The sequence below is a fragment of the Enhydra lutris genome, unplaced genomic scaffold, assembly GCF_002288905.1.
Source record: "Enhydra lutris kenyoni isolate GAN:26980312 unplaced genomic scaffold, ASM228890v2 scaffoldscaffold18, whole genome shotgun sequence".
Taxonomy (NCBI): Eukaryota; Metazoa; Chordata; class Mammalia; order Carnivora; family Mustelidae; genus Enhydra; species Enhydra lutris.
In genome coordinates this window covers 21,787,719-21,805,274 of record NW_019154102.1, presented here as the reverse complement: position 1 = coordinate 21,805,274, position 17,556 = coordinate 21,787,719, and the positions used below count along the sequence as shown (strand labels likewise).

At 47.9% G+C, this 17,556-nt stretch overlaps 1 protein-coding gene across 15 annotated transcripts in view; it reads right to left on the bottom strand.

Annotated features, from left to right (window-relative positions):
• Nucleotides 1-17,556, bottom strand: part of LOC111147978 (dysferlin) — a 212,479-nt gene that overhangs the window by 134,266 nt on the left and 60,657 nt on the right. For all 15 annotated transcript variants that reach the window (XM_022504296.1, XM_022504295.1, XM_022504300.1 and 12 more), the window contains 7 exons: nt 16,525-16,653; nt 16,041-16,103; nt 15,283-15,333; nt 13,482-13,512; nt 12,809-12,924; nt 8,243-8,369; nt 6,617-6,720 (listed from right to left, as the gene is read on the bottom strand). In XM_022504296.1, the coding sequence (XP_022360004.1) occupies nt 6,617-6,720; nt 8,243-8,369; nt 12,809-12,924; nt 13,482-13,512; nt 15,283-15,333; nt 16,041-16,103; nt 16,525-16,653 (621 nt within the window). The remainder of the gene's footprint in view (nt 1-6,616; nt 6,721-8,242; nt 8,370-12,808; nt 12,925-13,481; nt 13,513-15,282; nt 15,334-16,040; nt 16,104-16,524; nt 16,654-17,556) is intronic.

Here is a 17,556-nt window from a genome sequence, read left to right as displayed (position 1 = left end):
GGTGGGGGGGGCGCGGCAGCAGGGAGGGGCATACCCCTTAGCCAGCTCCAGGGCATCCCGCACCCCCACAGGAACAGCAGGTAAAGACTCTATTTCAGATACATAGATGATGGGTTTGCCGTCCTGCAGCCTTTTTCAGTACATTTACATGGGCCCTGCACTGTGCTCAGCGTTTCTGTGCATTATCTCATTTAATGAGCATCTGATCAGGGGCTCCAGTTCCTCCATCAAAGGAGGGTGCAGCCTCCATGGGGGGCCAGGACTTTGTCTCCATTCGGTCCACCCAATGCCAGCCCCTGTCCCCATCCTCCCCACCTCCCTGCAAAGCCTGGGAGCAAAGGTGAATGCCAAGATTTGCTCCTCATGCCAGCAAAGAAAGGAATAAGGACAGAAGAGAGGGACAATGGGCAGAACGTGAATGAAAATTCAAAGGCTTGAAGGCACATAAAAAGACACTCGACCTCCCTCATAAGAAAAGAAACACAAATAAAACCAAAAAACCGTTTCTCACCCATCACATTCATAAAATTCTCTAAAATCTGACAGCCCTCTACTGGCAAGGCTAGGGGGAAAGTGCACACTCATATTTTGCTGGTGGGAGAAAAAAAAGAGCTCGACGCTCCAGACAGCAACTGACCACTATCTCTCCGAACTGCAAAGGCAAAAACCCGTTGACTTACCAGGTCCACCTCTAGAAATTTATCCTGCAGTACCACTTGCCTCTGTGCAGAATGACCTGTGACAAGGTTATTCACAGCCGCGTGGCTTGAACTATCAAGGATATGGAACAACCCATGGGTCCAAGAGAGGCCAGATTAAACGAAAGGTGGTCCCTCCCCACAACGTAGATCTAATCATCACAAGGGAAAACACATTTTTTCTTCCCTTTTTTTTGTATCTACATGAGATGATGAATGTTAACTAAACTTAAAATCACTTTGCAATCTGTAAGTCAAGTCATCATACTGTACTTTGAAATTTATTTCAAAGGCTGTTCAATAACCTGAGAAAATACAGGCTTCTAAAAATGGTTTACCAAACTGAGGAGATACAGTTGATTCTTGTTACTGACTAGTTACACATTCTATAAATCACCAAAAACACTGAATTTGTTAATATTAAACCATTGCTCCGGGGGAATTTCAGGGTTGGTTGGTTCCTACCTACCTCTGTCATGTTTTCGTTAACCAATCAATATGTAACCTTGTGTCACGTGTGTTACTTTTCAAAGATACCTTATTTAATATATACTGTTGATTTGTTAACACTAAACACACGTCAGCCTGTAATTCATGCCTGAAGGAAGCTTATCTAACGTATTTTCTCCTGAGGCACATCCCAGCCCTTTTGCCCATGAGAACCCCAGACAACCCTTTGGCACACACAAGGGAGCACATTTTAAGCAGCAAAATCACATAAAAAGCACCAACATGTGAACAACATGATGCCAGGTAGACCAAGAAAAGAGCACTTCTTTACAGGATGACAACTGAAACGAAAAGGCAGACTCACGTTGTTCCAACTCGGTGACAACGCGCATCAGCCATTCCACACCATGCGCAAATGATCATGAAGCACCATTCATGTTAATTTCAGGATTACAAATAAATTTTAGTGAGTAGGTGAATTTGCAAATATGGAATCCACGAATAATGACAACCAGTTTATTCTGAATCTAATTTTTTTTTCCACCAGGGGAGAGGGGAGGGCTGGGAGTGAAAGCAGTAGAGAGAAAAACATACTACAAGAAATACACACAAATGTTAACAGTGGTTATCTCCACAGTAATGTGGGGTACAGAAATATGGTTAGTTTTTTTTTTCATTTTCCTTTATTTTCTATGATTGTTTACAATTTTTTTAATAATCGATTGGTTTTCTTCTTGCATTCAGAAAAAAAAGTTGTTTCAAAGTCTCCCACCCTATCCCCAAGTACCTCTCCTTTCCTTCTCACCAAGAAATGTGTGTGTGTGTGTGTGTGTGTGTGTGTGTGTGTGTGTGTGTGTGTAAAATCCGGTATGGTTCACATCTTGGATAATAGTGCCACCAAGTGTCCATGGGAGGAAGTGCAATGAGGGTCATGCTGGGGTGGGTAGGCACACAGAAGACAAAACCCCAGGACTCCAGATTAGGTTGTAATGAGAAAAAGTGACCCACGGGCTGGCTGAGGGAGAGAGACACGCAGAAGGAGACAGACAGTAAGGGTAGCTGGAGGAGAGAGAGGCTGACACAAATATCTGGGGACCACCAGGGAAGTCCAACAGGCTGAAGCTTTCAGAAGGGAGGGGCTCAGCTTCCTCTGTCACAATAAGCCCCTTCCTTCCTTCTAGGGGGAAAATAAGGGTGTGTAGCTTCTTGCAGAAGCCCAGTCACCAGCTTTATATAGTCCCTTGCCTTGCTCAGGTTCCCCAGCTCATCACCTCCCACAGACATTTGCACCTACCTAGAAAAACCCCCAGGGCCAGCCAAGGACATCTCAGAACAAAAAGACCTTGAGAGATCAAGGTGCCTTCGAAGACCCAGAAGCAGCCAGGAGCCATGGAGCTCTGAGACTTGGCCCCCAGAAAGCCATTAAATTTGAAGGCAGGTCCAGTTTGGTTCTCCCCACCATCAAAGCACCCTACCATTTTGGGGAATGTGAAATAAAAAATAAAAACAATCTTGAGACATGACTTTCCCTACCTGTCAAATTGGGAAATTAATCCCAGTCTTTAGAGGAAGTGTCCCACAAGCCTATCCAGCCACATCTTCCCACTTCCTTCTCACCTTCCTTCCTTGTGTTACAATCCCTCCTGAGGCTAGATACAGGGCATCAGACCCTGATCCCAGGTCCAAACTAACACTGCACTTAGGTGAAGACCTGCACTTGGGCAAGGACCCACAGTGAGCATTTACACCTCAGTGTGAGAGAGTTTAAGATCCGAGTTACCTCTCCCACATACATTTTCACTAAGACCCTGAGTTAGGCTCGGGAGAGGGGAACCAGCTCGAAGAGACCCCCAATGGCCAACTTCAGGACAGATCATACATCCAACACAGGAATGATTGATTTTAACCCATCAAATTAATAAAAAGTATTGAGTTCCATAGTAATACTCAAAGGCACTAAGGGGGAGGAAAGCTCTTCTTTCCAGAAAAACACCAACTTATAAAGATGGAAGGAATGATAATGAGAAAATCACCACTTTGCAACCCCAAGTAAATGACTTATTCGGGCAAGGAGGTCAATGGCTGCATAGACCATTAGGTAAGACGTTGCTGAGAAAAGGATATAAACCCGATGCCAAGACATCGCCCACAGATGACTTGCAAAGTACAAAAGGGAGCATGTATTTTGACAAGAGAGAGATCCGGAATCACCGTCTTAAGCAAATGACCAGATAGTCATCACCAGTGATGGGACAACCTCATACTGCTTCTTGTCATGATGCAACATGGTGCACCCAACGTCGTTACGACACATTCTTGCTGAAATACTGAATCTGAAACAAATCTAGTCCTGAGAACTGATTTCCAGTTTATAGGAAATGCAGGGGCCAGAGAAAGCACCTTAAACAACACCAGAAGGAAACGATCTAACAAATTCAGAACATGGACAAGTGGCCTGGGCTCTTCAAAGAGTCAAGGGGTGAGAACAATGGTTGGGGTAGGTGGGGAAGGTCAGGAGGGGCAGTTACAGAAGAGACTGTAGAGGCCTAAGGACGAAATGCAGAGCATGAATTCTAGTTGGGTCTTAGATCAGCACAAAATGAAGCCAGCTCCAAAGGACATTTTTGGGTTAATCAGAGAAAATTTATATGAGCCAGAATCTGCTAATATTAGGGAATGACTGTTCCATCTCGTAGGTGTGATCATGTTACTGTAGTTACAAAGAATTTCTTCTTCTCGGGATCCCTGCTGAAGCCTTTAGGAATAAAGTCTGCAACTAGCTTTCAAATGATTCAGCCAGAAAAAGAAAAAAAAAAGTATCTATATATAGAAAGCAAATGCAACAAAATGTTAGCAGTTGCTTCATTTACGTGTAGGTCATACAGAGCACAGGGTGTTCATCCAAAAATTCTTCTAAATTTTCTTGATGTTTTTAAAATATTCAAAATGAAGAGTCAGGGGGAAAATGCCTATTACCTATACACAGGGGAAAAACTGGAAAGACAGGCACCAAAAATGAACATTATATGGTGAATTATGGGTCATTTTATTTACTTTTTTCTGTGATTTTCAAAATGGCTTAGTAAACAGGTAGGTCAGTAATAAAAGAAGAAACAACAGGTGGGGAGTGAGTCTGGGCATCAGAGAGGACACCCCCATCCCCGCCCACCTCAGGGGCCCGCCTTTGTTGGTGGGATGGGCTGGCAGATGCCAGCTCCTTTTCAAAATGAATCTAAGAAAAGATTAAGTGAAAGGAAAATTGCAAAGTGCTCTATAAATAGGAACCCACACCGCCTCCATCACTACATTACTACATCACTCCACTACCGTCAGCTTTTAGTGTTTAACGCAAATTTTTTAAAACTTCTCTCCAGTTGTCCTATAACACCTGCGGGCTGTCTTCCCCTGCCCCACTTCTGCCTGGGGAGCAAAGGGGGAGCCCGCCTGGGACGCCCATCCTCCGGCCACCCAGCTCAGACCGTCTGCTCTGCCCTGTTCCGATTTTCCCGTCAACCTCCGAGCCATCTGACTCAGGGCTCTCCCAGCCCTGCTTCTGCGGCAGATGGAACTCTCCGCAAGGTTGGCACAACCTCAGAGGGCCCTGCCCCCCACCCTTGCCAACTCCCTGCGGTCAGACACATCTCAGAGGCAGCCCCCTCGCAGGGGTTCTGGGCGCAGTGTGGGGAGGCAGTCTGCGCCCACCTGATCTGTCATTTTTCCCACAATTTCTACCACAGTCTCTGCTTTGAGGTCATGGACTAAATAAGAACAGGTTCTTGCCCACAAGTCGGAGAAACAGACGCTAACAGCTACCGGAACGGAATGGAAAACCAGCTAAAAGAGGGCCTAGGGAAAGGGTGCCTGGGTGGCTCAGTGGGTTAAGCCTCTGCCTTCATTCAGCTCAGGTCATGATCCCAGGGTCCTGGGATCGAGCCCCACATCCAGCTCTCTGCTCAGCAGGGAGCCTGCTTCCTCCTCTCTCTCTCTCTGCCTGCCTCTCTGCCTACCTGTGATCTCTGTCTGTCAAATAAATAAATAAAATAAACAAATAAAAATCTTAAAAAAAAAAAAAAAAGCGGGCCTGGGGAACTGTGGGGCGCCGAGAACCGAACTAGGGGTGCCTCGGGCCCGTGGGGGTAGGCAAGCTGGACCCTGAAAGATGCTGGACTTTGTGGGGAAGGAGGCAGGAAGGACACGGGCAAAGGCTAGAGGTGTGACCAGTAAGGGAAAGAAGAGACAGGGCAGACAAGAGGACACAAGGCCACTGTGTGAGCTGTGCAGTTTGTTCGCACCCAAGAGCGCGGGGAGGGAGCCCCTGTGGCTGAAACCCCGCCCAACCCCGCGCTCCAAGCCCAGGCTGCAGAGCTGCGCGTTCCCAGAAGGGGGCGCCATTTTCTTACTCGCACAAACACCGTTAAGAACTGACTTAAGCCAAGGAGATGTGGTCCGAAAGTTCAGCTGGGCAGGACCTGGTCAGCCGGATTATGCGGCTTGAACGTCATTGTACAGAGTCGTTTTAGGATAATTATTCTGCAGCCTTTTATGGGGAGAACCCAGAGAAGAGAATGAGCCCAAGGCTGCTGTGTAGTCTTTTGAACAGATGACAGTGGGTGGAAGGGAGGGGACGGCCTTGGGACACGTTTGAAATCAAAAGGAGGAGGGGGAATGTTTGTTGGAAGGAGGTAAAAAAAGAGGGAAGAATCAAGGCAGGCCCATGTTCTCTGCCTTTCGCAGTGGTACCTGGGTAGGATGGAGGCTCCTGGAAGTGGGGCAGGTGGGGCAGATGAGTCTTCTACAGAGCCCAAGGGGCACCAGGGATGCACAAAGACCTGGGGAGGTATGGGGCTGAAGAGGATGTCAGAGTGAAACAGCTGTGGGAGTCCTCCACAGAGGGGCAAGGCTGAAGCCTGAAGCCTGGGAGAGCCTGTGGGACAGGCAGGGGAGGCTGGGGAGGGTCTGCCTGCCTGGGGTGGGCTAGAAGGGGGCCCACAGGAGCCGCAGCAGCATTCCTGCCTCTGGGCACAAAGGCCAGCTGCAAGGAAGAGAGGTGTGAGTCATCCCCAGGTCTCCCACGGAGTGGACTTTCTCTGCTCAACTTCTGCCACAGCTTTTTAAAAATAATCATTATGTTTCTGCCACTTTTTTTAAGCTCCCCCATCTTTATGCCTTCTCTGGTTTCCATGCCAGTGCTTAATTTTCCCCCAAACACTCTTCTATCTATCCGCTGTCTATCTGTCCTCCCCATGTCTCTCACCCATCCCAGATACTGAAGCAGACCAGAGAGCCAGGCCTGGGTGAGTGTCTCACCGTATGCCCCCCAGGGAGACCCCGCCCAGGTGCACCTTCTGATAGGGCCGCACCACGGGCTGCCTGTGTGCACCTCATGTCCTTTACTCTGCTCAGCACCATCCACGGGGACCCCCAGCGGTCCACTCGGGAGAGAATCCTCCTGCTTCCTTACTCCTTACCATTTTCCCCGCAAAACTGACTTCCATGAAGGGATCCACCAAGTTCTTCTTGTTACTATCAAAGCCGAAGATCTGCTTCACGTTGTCCATCACGGCGTCATCCACTGGGGAGAACACACTGGTCAATGCCCGCCGGATATCCAACCTCCAAAACCTCACTTTCCAGCTACCTGTCTCCCAACAGTCTTGGGACTCTGTGAGAGAGACGCTGTGGCGTCTGTGACAGCCTGGGGACTCCCAGAACAGCAGCCCCTGACCCTGCCCAAACAGCTTTGTTCACCAGCCCCTGCTCTCAAGGAGTTTCTGAACAGATCTACCAGAAGAAGTGTCTGCCTTCAGCTCTGGTCATGATCGTGGGGTCCTGGGATCAAGCCCTGAATTGGGCTCCCTGTTCAGCAGGGAGCCTGCTTCCCCCCTCCCACTCTCCCTGCTTGTGCTCCCTCTCTCTCTCTCTCTGTCAAATGAATAAATGCAATCATTTTTAAAAGAATTTTAATCTATGGTGCTCCAAACCAATATTTTACTGAATTAGTCATATTATGTATAAATGTATATACAGAGAGACGGATAAGTGCCTATGTGTATTAATGGCTTGTATAGATATCTACGTGCATATGAAAGAGAGGGGGACAGTTAGAGATTATACACCAGCTGCTGTCTACATGAATACAAAAGATAACAACAATTAGCAAATATTTATGTCCTATTTATCCACCTAGTTCATTTTATTTATATTTAAACAAGCTTGCAGGGAATTAAATATAAAGCACATTTACCTTGAACAAAGCAAACATTTCTATTTCCCCAGTCCCCTGTGGGAGCTCACCAGCCTCCCTTCTGCATAGTTTCAACCAACAAATGAAGAAGGTTATTAAGCATGTATTTTAATGACGATTTACTTTCTTAAGGGTTTTCCATATGATCTGGGTACCATTAAGCTTGTACAGAAGGAATGCATTTCTTTTATTGAGTCATTAGTCAAAGGGGTGAGCAAACCCTCAAATAATTAGCTTTATGCAAGACTTATAAACAAGGACCTAAGTTGCAAACGCTCTCACTGACTCTGCTATGGACAGAAACATTTGATTAGGCTAATAAATGCCTCAAAACAGGGGCTCACCCTTTAAAAACGACCCATGTGTGAGCCTTACTCCAAACCCAGTCAGCGTGAAACACCGGAGGAGAGGTCCCGGCGTCTTTAAAGCCCCTTTAAAGGTCCCCGGGCAGTTCTAGCATGCAGTCTAGAAAAACACCCACGACTTAAAATATTCAGCGTGATTCCCCCAGCATTTACTGAGCCCACAGGATGGGGCCAGTGCAGGGCCAGTCACTGGGAGAAACCAGACATGGGCCACCCTGTCTCTCTTGGGAATATGGCCACAGTGAGTGTGACCCACTGCCCCAGTTGGTCGGGAACGGAGGGGTCTCCCAGGATGGGGGGCCTGCAGTGCTGAAACTGGGACCATCCCAGGCAAACTGGAGTAACGGCTCACCAAGAGGACAGATGTTTTTCACTTGTGGAGACACTGAGGCCTTCCACCATCCAGTGACCTTTTTCCCCAGCCCAGGGGCTCTGCTCCCAATGTCAGTCTTGGGCCTCCAACCCAGGGAAGATGCCAGACTCACTCTGCGGTAAGTCCTCAGCTCTGAAGACCTTCAGGCAGAAGTGGGCTCCTCGAAGGGCCACACCAGTTGGCCTGAGCAGATTGTTTTCGATGTCTTCCTTGTCTTCAGAGGGGTCCTTTCTCTCCAGCTACAATGCAACCAAATGTGATGCCTTAAAGAGTTTGTGAGCACAATAACTCTCCTTCTTCATCCAACACCCCCTAAATGGTGCATTCTGAAGAAAGGTAGCTTTCGCCCTGCTACTTACTAACGTGTGGTCTCAGGCAGGATCCTTCCCCTTGAGACTCAACTCCCCGACCTGGACAGTGGAAAGAGTAACACTGACCTTGCAGACTGCTGGACAGATCAACTTCAATAATGTGTAAACACACAGGGCGGGCATTCAAGAATCTCGGTCTCCTGCCTGCTCCACCCATTCCTAAGAGTGCAGAAGTGATGGGTCTAAGCTGCCCTGTCTGTCTTCAGTAACATGTGTTTGTTCACTCAACAAGTGTTTAGTGTCAGTGAATGATGACTGGGTTGTGCTGAAGGGGGAGGGATGCAGCAGTGAACAAGGTAGACAGAGGAGGTCCTGCCTGCACAGAGCTCACCGTCTCACAGTGAAAGCCCACCTTTAAGCAAGCTCCTGTCCTGCCATTCCACTATCTGGAATACAGACCCGATGGTGGGAACTGCAGCAACCATATTGGACCATGAGATGGAAGCTGCATGATGAAGATAGCAGGGAGAAGACCAGGAGCCTGCATCTCTGGTCATTGCAGGAGCACCGTGCCAGCTCTGGACTGCCTCCCCAGGCACTTATGAGGGACAGAAACACACTTCAGTCTTCCTTAATGCCTATTATTCAGGGTATCTTTGTTACAGCAGCTGAACTTGTATCTTAATTCACGCAAGGGCCCAGGGGAGATGTGAGGGGACCATGACCTCAGACTCTGGTCTTGGGATGGGAGAGAGAAGTATGCTCGGAGGTGATCATGCCTACAAGACTGACCAACCACGTGCATGTGGACTGACAGATGTGGGACCGAGGGTTGAGGAATGAAAGGCCTCTAGCTTGGGAGACTGAGTGGATGACGGTGCCGTTTCCTAAGATGTCACCTAACACAAGATGGGCGCGATCATGGAAGGTGAGCAGCAGATGAACACGAGTTTTCCTATGTTAAGTTAGAGGGGCCTACAGGACATGTTTCTGTGGCTTTATTACTCAGCAACTGAAACTGAGTGTCTAGAGCTCCAAAGATCCAAGCTGGATCAATTTAGGAGCCTCATGTGGACAGAGATGGGCTCCATGAAAGTGAGGGTCAAGGACACAGCAAAGAGGCAAGCAAGGGAACTTTATTAAACCACTGAATTTGAAGGATCCATAAAACAAACAAACAAATAGCAAGAATCGGGGAAAATCACCCATGCTAAGGGAGAAGAGAATTTGAATTAAGTCATGGGCTCTGGAATCAAAGGCTGTGGAGGAACAGAGAGGATTAATAGCAGAGAAGAGCTCCTGGAGGTTGGCAATGGGGACCTTCCAGGCTTCAGGGAAGGAAGATAGCAGGAATCCTCATGAAGAGGAGAAGGAATGAGCAGCTGGGAGAGGAGGAGAGAAGAGGTACCCAGCATGCCCCCTGATGAAGTTGGTCATGCCTGGAAGCAAACTGCAAGCAACCTGGAGAAGAGCGGTGGGGAGAAATGAGGGAAGTGGGTGAGGGTGTTTGAAGGTAGGGAAATCCTGAGCCCGGTACAGGTCTAAGGGCAGAAGAGAAGACACCAGGAAGAGCAGGGAGAACAAGATGGTGGAGGACCGGAGCACAGGGCAAAGGAGGCAGGAAGCTGGGGAAGTGAGAAAAGACAAATGAAGTCAGAAATGAGGACAGAAGGAGCTTCAGGAGTTTCTATTGTTCACCACTGTGCAGCTCTGCCTCTCTCAGGAGGCAGAGAATGAGGCTTAGGAAAGAGAGCAAAGTCTGGAAACAGCACTGTGGCGAATGGGACAAGGAGTAAACCACACTCAAGTAAGAGAAGAGGTTGATAGCACCCATGTTCACCTAGCCAGCACCTCCAGGTGACTTCTGCCACTGAAAGTGACCAAGGAATGGTGTAAACAGTGAGGGATGGTGGGGTCCTGAGGTGTCGCAGGAGACCCCTACTATGGGGCCAGGAAGCATGTGGTGAGAGCTGTGGTGGAGGATGGCATCCAGGCTGGAGGAGGGGAGAGCGTGGCAGGAGGGCACTAATGGATTGCGAAAACCAGCAGAGGCTGGTGGGGGGGCGGGGGGGTACTGTAATGCCAGGGAGAAAGGACTGTCTTTCAGCAGGGGTGACAGAGTGGTGGAGAGAGGGATTTCTGAACTCAGGGTCTTAAAGGAAATAAAATCAGATGTCGGTGGCTCATCAGTGAGGATATGTCACACCTCAGGACAATGGCGAAGGTGAGAATCGGGAAGCAGGGATGCCCCTGGACCAGCTCTGCCTATGCGAGGGGTAGGTAATAGCCCAGAGAGGGAGAAACAAACAGCAAAGCAGCCTGTAATTAAAGGAGGAGGCCGTGCTGAGGTTGGGAAGAGCCGCCGGCTGGAAGGCTGCAGTGGGAACACCGAAGCTGGCTGCTCCTCCCATTCCAGAACCCACGGAGAGTCGGAGCAGAAAGTAGGGGCTTCTGTCTGAGTTGGTTTCAAAAGAAGTGGCTTCATCAGGAAAAAACAAGGTTCCAATTCATAGGAAAAAGAGGAAGAAATGTTTTTAGAGACTGGTGATAGACTCAGAGATGCCATGAGAAGGAGCAAGATGGCATGATGTTTGGAAAGACATGCTACAGAAGGACAGGACGGGACTGCATGGGACAAAAGAGAGGGACAGGTCTTTTTAGGTGGGGCTTGCCCACTGGAGCTCCATCAGCCCCCCGTACAGCACAGAACCCTGCGCTCTCCATCCCCAACCCCTTCCACTGTGACTTTCTGAGCCCTTGTCATCAGCCAACTCCTATTCCTGACTCTCATATAACTTGCCCTCTGCCTCCTACCACTCTTCTCCCTTGGAGATCTGATTTCCCCACTCTTGCCTCTCCCTCTCCTCTTGGCCATCCCAGGCTGGGAAGAGAAGGCCACACCTTGCACCTGCACCCCCCATCACTCCACCATGTCTTTTATCTGAAGACCCCATCACCCCATGCGCCACTCTCTCCCCTGGTTCTCACTGACACCATCCACCAAGCCGAGGACAAGTGCTCACCTTTCCTTCCTGACTTCAGCACCTGCCTCAACACTTGCCTATTTGATTTTCAATTCTCCCATAAGATAATCCACATCAGTGTGGTCAAGTCATTCGCCAACAAGGTTCCCTTCCTCCACCAGCAGCTCCCCTTAGTCTCCCCTTCCCTTCCGCTACTAGAGGTATGGTCACAACTGGAACCTCCAGCTACTCAGGGCCACTCCTCTAGCAAAACCTTGACCACTGAAACCCTTCTCTGAAGATAGCTTGCAACCTATCTGCCTCCTCCAACCTCCCACTCACACAGAGAGGAGCTCCCAACACAGCTTGGCACACAGCAGGTGCTCAATAAATGTGCGTTCCCTACCCCTTCCCTATTCTCTGTCCCCCTCACCAGTTCTAAGCCTTGCACTCCTGCACCCTTCCCACCCAGCACCGCCAGCCATGTCCCGATCCCCAAGCTACTTTGGCCCTGCGCTTCCCCTAGTCCTGCCCTCCCCACGCCCAACATCTCGGCTGTCCGCCCACCTGCTTCCAGGCCTCTGAGTATAATGACGTTCTACAGAGCTGGGTGCTCTTGTGTCCTTCCATTTACCTGGAATTAACCCTTCTTCCCTCTCCCACGGCTATTCTCAACCTTCTTTCTTGCCAAACATAAAAGATGCTGATACCTCCCCAGGTCTGCACACCTATCTCATTCTTTCCATCTCCAACTTGAACTTGACTTACTGGTGTGTAAAGATGATAATGGTATATTCTCAGGGGATAAAATTCAACTTGGAGTAGAATATAGAGAATGATCTCACTTTTGCAAAAAAGAAAAATATACAACAGTTTGGTGGTTGTCGGGGGGTGGGGGAGAGTGGACTGGAGGAAGGGGTTCAATGTGTACAAACTTCCAGTTATCAGGTAAGTAAAAGTCACGAGGATATAATGCACAGCATGGAGACTCTAGTTAATAATTCTCTGTTGTGCATTTGAAAGTTACTGAGAGAATAGATCCTAAAAGTTTGAAACTTCATAAGGCAATGGATGGTAACTAGATTTACTGTGATGATCATTTCACAATGTATACAAATAATGAATCATTTATTCATTATATGACTGAAACTAATATAATGTTATATGTCAATTACATCTCAATTGTAAAAAGCAATAAAAAAAAAATAGATGGGGCACCTGGGTGGCTCAGGTGATTAAACGTCTGACTCTTGGTTTTGGCTCAGGTCGTGATCTCAGGGTTTTGAGATCAAGCCCTGCATTGGGTTCTGTGCTCACGCCGAGTATGCTGGGACTCCCTCTCCCTCTTCCTCTATCTCCTGATAGATGGAGGAGCTGTGAGGAGGACCCCCGCAATGTACTCACAGGCGCTTCATCTCCAGGCCCCAGAACACAGAGGCTTGCTTTCAGGTAACCTCTGGCCCCAGCAGAGAAATCGTCAGGGTCCGAGAGGAGCAGCCACTTCCTCAGATAGGCATGTCCTAAGAGAGACAACATCCATTGGTGAGGGCAGAGTTGGAAGGACCCATGTCTGCCACCACGTCCAGAGCCCGGGGCCAACTACATTTGGGTGATGAGGGATTTATTCACAGGGACATGGGGGCCAGACTTTGAGTGTTCATGTAGGCCAAGAAGAGTCTGCCAAAGCCAGACCCCAGGCCATTTACCTCCCTTTCAGGAAGTGACCGGACCAAAAGCCAGGGTGTGAAGAAATCTAGACTTGGTATCAAAATGGCCCACCCCTGTCAGAGGGGACTTCATCTCCAACAACATTTGCTTGGGGCCTTCCAAATTTAGCATCCCTGGCTGGACCAGCCAAGACCCATGAGAAGGTTTGATCTCCCTGAGGGCCTAGGTGACTTGGAAGATGGAAGCCTGCCTTCTCTTCTTTCCTGCGGCTCTCATCTCCAGGATCAGACTCTACCTCTAAAGTCTAAAACCCCCAAGGGAAAAAGGCGATTGTCCCAAACGGCTGTGCCCAACATTCTCCAGAACCAAAATGCAAGGATATGGCCAAAGGGATGAGGACATGACTCACGGGGCTCTCTGTAGATGGTACCCACGTCCATCTGAAATTAAACCGAGAAACACAAGTCAAACTTTTGCCCTTGGAGCGTTCAGTGAAAGATGGTACATTATGTCATTTCATTAAAAACCATGCTTTGAAGATCATTTGGAGACATGGAGAAATGTTCATCAGCTGACGTTACGTGGAAAAAGTGCAGAATACATGGTCAAAGTTTGGTAAGGTTCATTGGCGTATAGGAAAGAACGGGCAAAAGAAACACAACAGAAGGGTGACTGTGCTCTCTCTGGCTGGTAGACTTAGGTGTTAGTTTTATTTTATTTTTTTATTTTTTCCTTTCCTATATTTTATAATTTTCTATAAAAATCCATAGATCAATGGAACATGGATGGGCCAGGAGCTTGTGCACGGGGATAGCCGGAGATAGGTGAGAACTCTGTACTTTCCACTCTAGTTTGCTATGAACCTAAAATCGCTCTAAAAAATTTGATCATGGATTACTTTCATAATTAGAAAAAAAGAAAACAATTTTTTACCTTAACCTCTGGGTTCTCAGACTACGGATATGCTTCAAAGATTAGAGACTCAAGACATAGAACCCCATTCATTACAGAATGACCCAGGTCCGATCCCATTCTTTTTTAGTAACTGCTTTTCCAGAAAATTTGCTTTCGTTTTTTGTCTTGTGACTACTTCCCAGAGAAGGGGCCATATTTTATTTCGATAGCAAGAGGAGGTTAAAATAAGCCTGTATTCCTTCTTCCATTTGATAAATGCCTGAAGATTCAAAAATGAGAAAATCAGTGAGGTTTGCATTAAAACACCATTCGTGAAGATCTCCATTGCTAGCTACTTGCCTTTACTTCCTGAGATTTGTTGATGCCTCCCTGGGAGCTGAGTCCTAGTCAGTCCTTGGTTCTCTAAAGTGCACTCTTCGCTTCTGTACTGTATGGGACAAATGGGGATGGGGAGGGCAGGCTCCCCCTTCTCCCCTGTGTCTCACCCTGATCCCCCTGGACTCTACATCTGGACTCCACTTGCAAGCCAGAGCACCGGTGTCACCCTGGCCTGAGTCAGAATTAGGGGGAAGGCCACCTAACCACCAATGTCACTGTCTGTCCAGATATAAGGACAGATATGAATCAGAATAAGAAGCCAAATTCCCCCGTTGGACATAAGGGAAAAGATTTCCCTCTCCACTCTTTCTGTCAAATCATTTACCTTGGAAACCTTATAAATATAAGTATTTTCTCTGCTTTTTCTGTGGGAAGGGAGGGGCAGGCCTCCAGCACAGGCTTGGGTCCAAGTTGTATTAAAAAAAAAAAAAAACCCTCATCACAAAAATGCAAGCTTTTCTGTTTCTCCCTCTGGAGAAAGTCAGTTAGCTAACACCGATGGTCAACCCATCACCAGGTGGTGAGGATGAACTGTGCATGGCGAGGGCGCTGTCCATCGTCCGCCGTGAGAACTACTTACCTGCGAACAGGTAAGGGGTGGGTTGTAAAGAATTTCTCAGTGGTGTAAAGGATTTCCTGCTGCCTTTACAATCTCCTAGTGGATAGCCTGCCATGTGCATCCCCTTCTGGACTGATACGTATCCAATAATAAAATTCTGTTCTTTCTCTACGACCTCTGTGGAGAGGATTTTTGAGTTTGGAGATTTTGTCTTGTCTTTTTTATTTTTACTGTATTTCCCAACACTGACCAAGAGGAACAGGACCCCCAAAGTACCAGCCTCTGCACATTACCTACAGAATCTCCAGTAACATGAATTAGCAACAACTAACTGCTTTCAAAAAAAATACATAATTACCCGGAATTCCCCAATGAGAGCATCTGTCCGGAGAGAACGGGAGTCTACCACCTGGGAGAGGGAGATAAATTAAAACTCTCATTTACAAGTAAATGTTGGCCCATACAGGACCCAATACAACAGCTCTTCCCTCCCAAACAGAAACAGCCAACACTTAGAGCACGCACTCTGTTCTGAGACTGCTCTGAGCAAAGTTTAAACTCACATGAATCCCCTGAGTAGGTACTATTATTATGCCCACTTTACAGATGAAGGAACAGAGGCCCAGAGAGGCTACAGGACTTGTAGAGTATCAACAACCCCTAAATGACAGAAGCAGGTGCAGAACCCACACCTTCAAAAAATAAACCATACTGCCTTTCAGAAGAAAGGCCAAAAAAAGGGGGGGGGGGAACTGAGGCCGAAAGAAAGAAGCTCTTGGCCAGAAACAGGCACATGGGCAAACAAAATAAAATAAAAATCGGGGTCTGCAGCAAGAATGACTTCAGAACCCTGACCTTTGGCCCCGTGGGTTGTGCTGGGCAGTGGGGGTTCCCCACTCCGCTGTTGCCTCCATCTGAGCTGCCAAAGGCATTTCTGTGACCAACAGAGCTTGGTGGTGAGCCGCTCCCGTCACCCGTGCCCTGGGCTGCACGGCTTCTTCCTCACACTCGCTCACACTCACACTGACAGGTGCACACACTCATGCATGCTGATACACGTGGCACGCAAGCGAGTGTACACGTAACCCACAGAGGAGACTGATTACTGAGACATACCGTGATAAAGATGGGCTCCTCGAACAGCTCCGAGGGAGAGTCAAACACGTTGAAGAAGAGAGTCTGTGATTCAGGGCAAAAGGGAAACGAATGAGTGCCTGCCCATGCCAGAGGCCAAGGAGAGGGTGAGCCGCTGCCCACAGCCTTCAGGTCTGGTCCACCCAGAAGTGTGGACTGAGCTCAGCCCAACAGCAGGCTCTGGGGATTCCACAAGTTCTGAGATATCCCGCCCTTGACCTCACAGAGGTTGTCATCTCGGTGGGGTAGAGGCTGGCCCTACGGTGTGTCAGAGATGTGGAGCACTGGGAGCCCAAGGCAGGAAGAAGAGCCAGAACCACCCTCCCACCCCAGTTCCTCAGATGACCTACTAGGGACCCAGCATATCTCTCGATTTGAAAACCAAATGGACTGTCCCGTGTCTGCTATGCACTCCCAATTTGGAAGGGCCAGCGTGGTCCTCGTCCTTATACCCAGCATCTCCCACCTCATTGAAGAGCAGGCTGTTTCCCTTGTGGATTCGTGTCCTCTTGGTCTGCCCAGCAGCCGTGACCTTGACCACAGGCTTGATATTCAACCCTGGCAGCTGGCGCCCCTCGATCACTTGCACCCTGATCTGGAAGCCAAGAGAAGCCATGAGCAGGAGGAGGGGGGATGTCGTCAGGCCCCAGGAGAGTCGGAAATCTCAGGGACCATTCTCACTGCTGGCTTCTGGGGAAGGGTATTAAAAAGGTATTAGGAAGAGCATTATAAGAACAGTCATATTTTTCTATCAAGGTCCCTTGCATCTCTAAAAACCCATAGTTCCACACAAGAGCTGCCAAGCTGCCCCAAGAAAGCTCCCAGCTCTAAATTCGAGGGCTGCGCCGAGGACCCAGAGCCTAGCTCATTCCATGCGGCTGTTGGGACAAGCCTTCCCTCAGACCCCTTGACGCCCGCACATCTAAGCGGCCTGAATGTTCCTCGCTGACAGCTCTCTCAGGGGCTGAACTGACACAGTGAATTGATCCCACTTTTTATTCTTTATAAGATACAACGTTTTCTCACATTCTGAGAAATAAATTAAGAGTTTTCTCTATTGAACTTTAAGTAGACAAAGATTTCAGGAAGATCTGTGCTTCCAATTTTAGGCAAAATATTTTAAAACATGAAATTTTAAAATACAAGAACAATTTTCATGGAAAAATACGATGTTTACTGGTTTTAAGTTTCAGTCGACATTTATTTATTGATGGACTGAACAATGCTTTTCTTTAAGCCGTACTACAGAAGAATATATTACTAATAATATCGGGAAGGTAGATCCATGATTTTTTATTCTCTTCATTTTCCTGTATTTTCTGTTTTCAACAAAAAACATACATTAATTTTCAAAGGAGACAAAAGCAGTAAGTACATGACTTGGGAATAAAAATAATAATAATGTCAGAATTTTGTCTCTCAGGCAAATACACAGCGGTTACAGCTAGCACTTTCACTTAAATTACCAAGATTTAGAAGTAAAATGTATTTTTACAAT